The sequence below is a fragment of the Theobroma umbraticum genome, unplaced genomic scaffold (genome assembly GCF_002168275.2).
Source record: "Theobroma umbraticum cultivar Fairchild unplaced genomic scaffold, ASM216827v3 scaffold_30.0, whole genome shotgun sequence".
Classification (NCBI taxonomy): Eukaryota; Viridiplantae; Streptophyta; class Magnoliopsida; order Malvales; family Malvaceae; genus Theobroma; species Theobroma umbraticum.
This window is the reverse complement of record NW_018397254.1, coordinates 7,760,344-7,771,027: the sequence shown is the minus strand read 5'-3', so window position 1 is coordinate 7,771,027 and position 10,684 is coordinate 7,760,344. Positions and strand designations below refer to the sequence as shown.

The following is a 10,684-nucleotide window of genomic DNA, read 5'->3' as shown; positions in this document are numbered from 1 at the left end:
CAAGAAATCCATAAGTTCAGCATTCTGTCCATCTTAATAGCTAAAAAAGTGAAACTGCCTTTTGTTTGAACTTCAGCATCTATGAAAATGAAGACATATCCATGTCAACCAAAAAAAGTGTCCAATTAAATAGGACTCAAATTTAAAGATCGCCCTTTTGACTGCCAAGATTTCTTTGAAGGTGAAAAGATAGTGCATTTTAGAATTTAAATTTTTTTTGCTTTTGTATGCACATATTTGTCGTTTTTCTTAAAAAGTATTATTCCCTAATATTTATCACTGGCATCAGTGTGGAGGATTCTTTTGCCTTCGAAAGGAATTTGGAAAGGTTCCAAATTCTATAGCTTACTTTTGAGTTCTCGGATGGCTTTGGTTAAGGAGATTTCCTATTTTGGAGAGTTTTTCTTCAACATTTTTCTTAGAAGGTTAGTGTATTTTGAAAGATTTGGAACAAAATCTCTGAAATAGTTAACAATTCCAAAGAACTGTTGAACTTGTTTCTTTGTGAGGCCTTGGTCTGAAAATTTGATCAATTCTTGAGTAATGTGAGGGTTTGGCTGGTATATTCCTTAGTTAATATGCATTTTAACGAAGTTAATCTTTGACTTGAATACTTGCATCTTCTTTTTTGAGAGCATAATTCCATATTTTAAGACCAATTTTGTGAAGTGTTGAAGTAATTGAATGTGGGCTTCTTTATCTGAGCTGAATAAGAGGATATCATCTATATAAATGAGAGCCCAATCCATTACGTGATGAAAGATTTTTACCATTGTCTTTTGGAACAGTGATGGAGCCTTTTTGAGCCAAAATGGTAATACAGTCGATTGGTAGTGGTGGTTAGGTATGTAGAATCCTGTTTTTTGCCTATCTTTAGTACAACTACCCATTTGCCAAAAACCAACCTTGAAATCAAATTTTGAGAAGACTCTTGTATTGGCAAGGCTTGAGAAAATGGAGTTTTTGTTGGGCAATGGAAATTTGTCACCAAGGAGAAAGTGAATAAGAGGCTGATAGTTGATGACTAATCTCAATTTGCCTCCAACTTGTTCAGCTCTCTTATTAATATAAAAAGCCTGGCATGCCCATTGAGAATTAGATGGCTCAATAAACCCTTGTTACTGTAAGTCTTTACATTTTTCTTCAATTAGCTTTTGGTGATCTGGGTTCATTCTCAAATGACTAGCCTAGGTAGGATTAATGTCTTCATTAAGCTTGAATGGTAGCTTAATAAAGAACTTTGAGTTCTTCCATAAAGGATTATTGCATTTGAGAAGGAACTATGAGTGAAAATTAGCACATGTTTTCTCTTTGAGCATATCAACTATCATTTGGCCTTGATTTAATGGTTGTTAGAAAAAAGATAATCTGGGGAGTTGCACAAATGGTTAGAAAAAATATTTGTACCTTATCCCCTCAGAAAGAATCCTCAAATGCTGGCATTGATAATAAATGTCAAAACCTATGACGATATTTTTCCCAGATATTTCTAACCCAAGAACTTGAGCGGTGATAGAGCATGGGGGAGAAAACTAGATAGTATCAGGCTTACTGATCAGATGTGTAGTAAATGTTTGATCTTAGCAGTTTTGAAATGTCTTTCATTAGGTATCTAGAATTCTGGGGGAAGTATCCAAGGATTCATTATTATTTTTGTTGCTCCGGTGTTGAAAAAGGCTATTGCTAGAATAGGCTAGCTATATTTTGAAGGGTAGATGGAAATAGGCATCGAGGGTATTGGTGGTTCAAGAATTTTTTGAATTTTTAGCTAGGGAGGCAATTTGTCTTGAGGTTAAATTATGAAGAATTCTTCAGTTTCTATTTCATCATCTGGATGTAAGACCAAGGTTTGAAGAACAAATAGGGTTTTGTTTGTGGGTTCCTCTTCGAGTGAGAAAATTGACTCCAGGTCATTATTCTCTAGATTGACTCTTGTTTTCTGCTAGATTTCTTGGAACATCTTTGCTTTTTCCTTTTTGTTGGCAGGGCATCGTTTGGTAAAGTGTCCTTATTGATTATAGATAAAGCACTTAGTTGTTTTAGCTCTGTAGCTTGGTCTTTTTTTCTTAAGGTATCTGCACTTTGTTTTGTACCTCTAATAGGGAGGAAATCTCTTGGAAAACTTAAATTTTTTAAAATGTTTTTTCCTTTTGGTTCTGCAATCACAAATTTAAGCTTTGGAGCATTTTATTTGCCATTCAGGTTTTTCATAAGCTTTGTCCAATTCTTTATTTTTTGCAAGGTAATCTTATACCACTTTTCTTCTGTGATAGATATCTTTAAGAGCAATGTGGATTTCTTGTTGTATTTCTCCAAGGATTAATGACAAAATTTCCTTCATTTGTTGCTAAAGTGCACTTGTAACTATTGTTTGAATAGAATCTGGCAATGAAGAAAGGAAAATTTGTTTAAGACTTGAAAAAGCTCCAATAACGTAAAAGAGTTTCAACATCTTTTGGAAGTGTCTATCAAGATCCAACCTTTTGTATAAGCAACATTTTTTTTGGAAAAACTTCTTCAATTGTAAAGTTTTGACATCTTCAACATTTTCGAGAAAATACATGTGGAGAATTTGAATATCTTGGCTGAAGTCTTGTAGAACTAGAAACTGCATTTGGTCTATTTGGCTAATAGTATTCCACTAATTTCTCAAGGCTCTAGTGAATTTGGATAGGAATTCCATTAAAATAGTGTAGTGGCTTTCTTCAAATAACCTTCTAGTTTCTAGCTATGCATGGAACTCTTGGAACCTTTCTAGTCATTTTGTCTTTGGAATGTCATCATTGGTGAATGTTAATTTTGATACTATTGGTGCTGCTAAATGTCTCAGGGCATAAGGTGTTCCTCCAGTATCATCATCTGTATCTATCTCTTTAACTTTTATTCCCGAACTGCTTGCCATGAATTAAGATTTTTTAATTTTAATAGTGATTCTTCTTCAGAATGTGTTTTATCATCTATGTTTGATAAGGATTTTAAGGTTTTAGAAGAAGTTGAGGATGAAGAGGTTTAGCTTATCATCTGGAATTGCTTGCATTGAGAAAATCTTTAAGGTTGAAGTTTCTCTGTATTCTTTAAGAAAAGAAGTCAGAGAATTTTCATGTTTGATCATTATCGCTTTGGGTTCTTCTTGGTCTTTGATGATTATCCTAACCGTTGTTTTGATTGTGGGTCCTCCATCTCTTTTTGTATTGGTTTTTTTCCCTATGCCTTTTTTGTCAACTTTTCAGAAGTTTTTTCTACCTCTTTTCTTTTTCTTTGTTTTTCTTCCTCTTCTTTCTGAGCTTTAAGCGTTTTGTAGAGGTCGAAAAGAGTTACTTCCTTAAATGGAGGTGGAAATTTGAGGCGTGACCCTGATGGTTCTTCTAGGATTATTGGAGACCATATTCGAATTAATAATCGAAATGGGCCATTTCTATTTAGAGATGGGATTCTCTTGTTTTCTTGGAGGAGCTTAATTTAAGCTTTAAGTTTCTAAATCTCTGCCTCTTTTGGTTCCATATACAACTAAAGTACAACACCTTATTCTGGAGAAGTTTAATCATATCATTGGCAACCTTGGTATTCTCATCAACTTTATCTTCCACTTTTCTGATTCTGTCTTGTATAATAGTGACCTTGTGCTTAATTCCTTTAAGTAAGGAATTCTATGCAAAAGAATTTCTGTTTGCCAATTTAGTGTGGCTTCTGCTGCACTGAGCTTGGTTGGTCTTTCTATAGCATTTGCTTGGAGTGGAGTAGAAATTTTGGGTGCATGTTTGTATTCATTTTTTTAGAATTCCTCTAGTGGAGGAAATTCATGGTTATAGGAAAGATTTTATGGTTGGAACATGCAAACCTTAGTAACCAATGGGCATTTTTGAGGTTGTTGATAGGTTTCAGAGCAACCTTGTTTTTGGATCTACTTTTGGATCTTTTTATAGAAAGGTAACATAGGTTTTGGAGTTCATAGAGGTAGTTACTTTTGAGAAAAAGGTTCTGATACTTTTTTTTTAGGTTGTGCCCATTTTGGAAGAGAATATTTGAATAAATATTAGTACTTTCCTTCATCTTCCCTTAGAGTTCTTATTAAAGGATCGTTATCTTGGTATTTTCTATATAATTCTATGTCAGAACAACTTTGCCTCTTATTTTTTGACCTTTTAGCTGAAGCACGATTTGGTTCGTAGTATGCTTTGAGGCTTTCTTTCAGGCAACCTTCACAATTACAATTGATGTCCTATGGACAATGTTCAGATGCATCTGTAAAGTGGAAAACAGGTTTTCCTTCATGGTCAAAGCTTTGGATAAAGGCTTGTTTTGGACTAGGCTCATCTTTTACTATTCTGAGCATAAACATTGTGAAGAAAATTGGTGGTGCTGAAGGTTCCTTTAAATGGGAATGGTCAAATTTGATCTCTATTGTGCCATCTGCTTTTTTGGTGAAATAAGTTTCAGTGGATTGGATAGAACTTGCTATTTCATGAAGCTTTTCGTAGTTAGTTATCCATTTTTTCGGAAAAAACTTAACAAGATCATGTCTTGGTATTCTCCTTGGAACAAATGAGTAGTTGGGAACTTGGGTGGTGTTTATGGACAAGACTAGTGCATCATCCAAGTTGGTTTGAAGTCTGGAAAGAATGAATGCGTGGTTTTGGGTTCTATACACCATCTGATAGTGAAGTGTTGCTACAATAGCAGTAGGTAATTGTGGAGCACCTATTATTTGGATTTGGACTTTTAATGCTAAGTGTAAATTTGGATCACACAGGGCCATAGTATAATTTGGAAAAAGAGTCAGAATAATTGTTCCCATGTTAAGAGTAGCTTTAACAATTCAATGCATGCATTTTCATACTTGATATATCTTGTGTCAAGTAAAGCCATGCGAGCCATAACTAGCTAACCTTTACGCCTATGATAATTCAGAGCTAATCTAACTACACCAAAGTGAATATGAGAGTATCAATGTTGGATCTATTGTTGTGGAAACTCTAGTGGAATTTGTAAAGTGACAAATTGTTCAATTTGATCACTCCTGATGAAATGCTTGTCGAATATGATAAGTAGAATAAGGGCTAACAAGAGGTATCTAAGATGATTGAGTTTTTTCTTCTTTTGAGATATAATATACTTCATATAAAAAAAATTATTTTAAAGGTAAATCTTCTAAAAGAACATGAATTTAAGAAAATAAAAGCCCTATTTATAATAGCAAATTTTTCATTGAACAAGGTCATGATGAAAGGATCCTTCTTAACTTTTATTAGGAAAAATATAAGCATTGATCTAGGAGTATGGTTATGATAGCCAAACGTTTAATTGTGCCTCTGACATATTAAAGCAAAAGTGATTGCCGTAAAAAAAATATAGAAATCGAGAATGGAAATGAGGTTTGGTGCGTCTCTCGATGGGTGGAAGCCACGCGTAGAACAAAGCCACGGATGAGCACATCATGGTCTAAAGTGTGTTGACATTAAGATTTTTTTTTTATCTCTAAAAATTCATTTCACTTTGAGCAAAAGAATAAGGAAATGTGATTGGATGCTTTTGCAACGAGCGGATTGGAACAAGAGTGATTAATTAAGCAAAGTTTACGGTAGTTGGACCGCAGCTGTCAGGTAGTCATTGTGTCTCATGAATTGATACTTAGAAGGTCCGATCCCTAACACATTGCCGGATATCTGATGACAAGTTAGAATCATTCTTTATTACTCACAAAGACCCTCACTGGTTATTGACATTTTGGGTGTGTCATTTTTATGTTTGTTTTTTAGTGAAACCTATACATCATCGATCAGGTATCACCTAAATATACCGGCTAGTTATGAAAATATTTCTTAATTGTATCATAACTTGCTTAGATTCCAAACTAAATGCAGAAAAGAAAGACCACATAATCGTGAAGCACAAAAGAGAAAAAATTGCACAAAATCCAAATGTTACATTGGTCGAAAATGTTGGAACTTGAATCTTATCTTGAGAAAATATTGATTATGATTTCATATGGTAGATAGGCAAAGGCATGTTTTTAAATATACCAAAATAAATTTGTACCATGATGATATGGCATTCTTCAATCATCCACCGGCCATTATGTAATAAAAATACGGAATATATGTAAAGATTTGAAAATTGAAAAACACATGAGATATTTATGTCAAATTTCGTGCCGAGGTCAACCTTGGGTAATGGTTCATTTCACCCGACGGCAAAGGGTGATTCCATCACCCACCGGGAGCATGCAGATCTCAATCCTGGGGTCAACAGCAAGAGCCTTGTTGAGTTCCAAAACAAAGTCTCTGTAATACCTGACGTACTTCCTCAAAGGAGCATCAGGGGGCGCTACCACCGAGCCATTCCATAGGGTGTTGTCGTAGCCGATCAAACCACCTACTTTCACCAGCTCAATTAGCCTCTTGTGGTAGTTTATGTAGTTGTCCTTATCAGCATCCACAAAGATGAAGTCATAGGATCCGTGATTCTTTTCCTGCGAAAATTTCCCATATAGAACAACTCTCAGTTCGTCGATAATTCCGAGGACAAAAAGAAGTTTAAAAAAATGGATGGGGTTTAGTGAAATTTACATCTTCGACTAGTTGATCAAGAACTGGCATAGCAGGGCCCTCTTTGAAATCAATTTTGTGTGCAACACCAGCCTTTTGGATAACAGGCAGACCCAACTCGTAGTTTTCTCTGTTAATGTCCATGGCCAAGATCTGCAAACATTGAAAAAAACGTGACTTTAATATCCTGTGTCCTTTAAGGACTGCTTCTATTTTTGTGTGTCTGATATTTTAGTCTGCCGGATAAGAGCATTTTTTGTCTGTTAAATCTTTAACTACCTTTCCATCGTCAGGGAGAGCAAGGGCTGTGGCTAAGAGAGAGTAGCCAGTGTAGACGCCAATCTCCATGGTGTTCTTGGCGTTGATCAGCTTAAGAAGCATGTTCAAGAATTGCCCTTCATCTGCTGATGTAGTCATGAGATTCCTGTTTCCATATCATTCCAGTCAAACCAACAATACTTAAAATCCCAAACCAGAAAAAGGACAAATATATATATAAAAAAAAGACGACGGAGGCCCATAGATATTTAGTAACTATAATTCGAGAATCTGAATCAAGAACGAACCATGGATGCTTGGCAGTCAATTCTCTGAGCTCCTTCATGGGTTCAGGCTCTCTTGGGTACACACTAGTCTCAAGGATATACTGCAAAACCAAAATCCCATTAATAAAATCAAAAACTAACGTCAAAACATTGATTACAAATGAGAGGTTCAACATAATCAAAGCAAGAATTTGGATGCTTAGAGTTAATGATGATACCTGATAAAGGGCATCACTTTGCAAAAGACTCTTGTGGCCAACCTCCTGGTGCCTACCAGCCTGAGATTGCTGCTCTTGGGTATTAGTTGCCATTGGTACAAATCTCCAAAGGTTATTCTGTTGCTTCCCTGTTTTTCTGGTTTGAGAGAGCTTTGATTCCCTTGCAAAGGCAACCTGAGTTGGGAGAGGAAATCTAATGGGCTTTTATGGAGGTTGTAAATCCGGTTTAGACCGCGTTTTTTGGTGGTTGGGCCGCCTGCCAACCCGGTCGGGGGTTGGTAAAGCCCCAAAACCGCATGAGTCTGAATTGGGTCCCATTCTTTCACCCTGTGGCTGTGGCTGTGGTACAGGTCGAAAGTAGGCCAATTGTGTCATGACTTGGTGATGAGGTCAATCCGCGAATAATGAGAGCAATTTCTTGCTTTCTTGAGCTTTACAATATACCAAATTTAAGTAATTTGAACCTAATTGACTTATTGGAGTAAAGAGATTTCTACACTGAGATAATTGTATATTCAAGAAATTTATAGATACTTGTACCGGATTAGCACCATGTAAATTTATAAAATGCTCATCTGTTTAGTTATAGATACCATTATGTTTAGTCATATTACTAATTCATCTTTACTCAAAATATAGTAGCAGTCCTCCTCTAATGACAAGTTAGGTTATTAGTTATCAACCAAATGTACTAAAAGCAGAGCAAGCTTAGTTTCCATGGACAATATTTTCTTATGAAGATTAGGAAAAATTATTCAAAAGTTGGTATTAGCAAGTTTTTGAGTGGATGGTAGTGGTGGGTTCCACCAACTTTGTTGTTGGTTTATGTATATGTGAGGCAAATAGGAGTTGGTAAGAGTTTGGTGAATGGAGGAAGCGATGTAGAAAAGAGGGGGAAACCGATCTGAAGGGAGTTGGTGTTGGATAAGGAGGTAAACTGCTTTTGAGCAGCAAAATTAAGTTACATTTTAGCAACTTTCTTTTTTTTGCTCTATTCTTTTTATGGGTAAGGGCTTCTTTTCGTTTATAAATTAGGTATTGTACATCATCCTGGAACTCCATTTGTCTTTGAAATTCCTCCTCTTTGCTTTCATTGGAAATTTACCATAGTGAAGCCTCAAATTTAGGCTGAAATGCCCCATTTGTCCTCCAATGTGACAATCACAGTGAAGCTTTTTCTACCCAAGGTGAATGAAAAAAAGGGGGTTAAAAGATTAAGAAATTGAAACAAGTTTACCTTACCAGAAGTTTCTCTTGAATTCATGCACAGGCAAGGCAGCATTGTTGGCCAAACGTTACGTTTTACATTCTAAAGAAGAAACGATACACCACCATGTTTTATTTCAAGGATAATGCCACAATTTTGCTCTCACTCCCGTCTTAATTTCATCAGTACTCAAATGTTTCTCAAAAAGTACTAAGGTTTTGTTACAAAATTAGAAGCCAATAAAGACTCCTTCAACTTATATTCTAGGTAAGGGTATGTAATTAATTATAATGAGAAAATATTGTGGGGGGGTGGTTTTTCAAATTGAATACCGCGTTTGGTGAAGATGAGACAGTTCCATTGGGTTTGAGTCAAATCTTTGGTGCTAACAACCTTCTGCCTTTATCTCTCCTCTTTCTCTCTTTCTTATGGGGTTGCCTGCTTCTTTTTCTCTCGTGAAAATAGGCAGCCACTAAGGCAGCTGTTTTGTCTATTTTTGTATCAATGATGTAGTTGGTCCCTAGTCCGTAGCTTTCCTTCAAAGGGACCATCCCAATTACCTAACCCTTTACCATTAAGCCAGCGGCATATTGGCACCGCAGCTATAACGAGCACACACATTCCTTCTTTATCTTCAAAGTTCGCCTTTTGGCACTTGCATTAAACAACTTTTTGTCAATTTTCTACCGAACTTTGCAGATTCGTGTGGCCTGTATTAATTCTTGGCAATCGTCTTAAACACTGTCGTACGTTTAGATTTTGCTAACGCTCTTCTGGAATTGAATCCAACACCAAATAAATCAAAAATCAGATGTTAAAGATTAAACAATCCTAAATTTTCTAGAGGGTTTTGACTTGTGATCATTTGCCGAACCTTTTGAAAACACAGAAGGAAAGAATCCCATCTAGCCATATAACAGATGTTAAAGAAATGAACCCATGCACATGCACCGAGTAACAACAAATGGGAAGAAATGGTCAGACTTGTTTCTCTATATATTTTCCTTTATAGTTAATTAATGATTTTGTTAAGAGGTCCACATCCCGTATAGATTCAAAGGAAAAAACACAAAATTCCTGCGAACAAGTGTGTATAAATTATAAGATCAAATAGTTGAAGAATTCCCTAAAAACTAAAAAACTCAAAATTAATAATGCACGTGAATATATAGTCAGAGAGAGTATTAGTATTAGAACTGTTTGGAATCTTAGCAAATCCGATAATTTACCTTTAATATTCAAGAAAATGAAGCTTAGGCAGGCATTATTTGCAGTGTGGAACTCCACAATTAGCTCGCGGGGTCAAAAAATGAGGGCGATGACTGTTCACAGGCGCTACAAATTTCACCAACTTTTACTCCAAATTAGACTTCTTTCTGTGTGTGTGTGTATAAACTGTCTAAATAGAAAAAATATAAAAAACGAAAAAAAAGAAAAGAAGGAGCTCTTGAAGAGAAGCCAATCTGGGTGTGCATAAATATACATATATAATCATCTATGGAGAGTTCTCAAAAGACAGGAGTACAGTTTAAGCATAGGAAAAGCAAAGCTGAGGTGCTTGGGAGGTATGGTTATTCCTCAATTTCCAGACGCCAGATCATTGAAAGAGTTGACAAAGTCTTACGTTAGAGATCATGTTAATGGAAATAAACTCTCAGTTCATGCAGTCTTTCTTTGTAGCCAAAACAGACTTTGACTCCGCCAGAGTATAGCTTGAAACAAAGACCACAAACTTTCCAGCAACAATGGCCTACGCTTTGGGTCAAAATACGCTCCCCTATTTGCGCCAGTGTTCTTACACTTGCTGCCGTATCAGTTGGCAATCATGTTTTCTCTCATAATATGATCATCCACAATCAGAAATGCTCTAGCTGCAGCCTGATCCATAAAATTACACTGCTTTTCTCGCTATTCATCAGTTCCAAACTTTATTTCATTACAGCAAAATCTATGAGATTTTGATTGATTGGTATATGGAATCATGAAGAATGCTGGTTTTTAAAACCTCTACTGGGAAGATAGAAGATGATAGCAGAAACCCAAGTTAACTTGAAGTTAATTTTGAGAGGAATTAGAAGCTTAACAGCTACTGGTAAGCTACATAATCATACAGCCAAACTTCAAGTACATCAAAACAGAGGCGTTTCAAGTTTTCTTGAGACTTCAGAT

The 10,684-nt window shown here is 35.8% G+C and overlaps 1 protein-coding gene across 1 annotated transcript; it reads right to left on the bottom strand.

Moving 5' to 3' along the window:
- Positions 1–5,953: 5,953 nt before the first annotated feature.
- CCOAOMT1 (S-adenosyl-L-methionine-dependent methyltransferases superfamily protein) lies at positions 5,954–7,499 on the bottom strand. The gene is made up of 5 exons (XM_021421771.2): positions 7,309–7,499; positions 7,112–7,191; positions 6,825–6,969; positions 6,567–6,698; positions 5,954–6,469 (listed from the first exon to the last, which is right to left on the bottom strand). The coding sequence occupies exons 1-5, from the start codon at positions 7,399–7,401 to the stop codon at positions 6,176–6,178; spliced, it is 744 nt and encodes a 247-aa protein (XP_021277446.1). The 5' UTR covers positions 7,402–7,499; the 3' UTR covers positions 5,954–6,175.
- Positions 7,500–10,684: the final 3,185 nt, after the last annotated feature.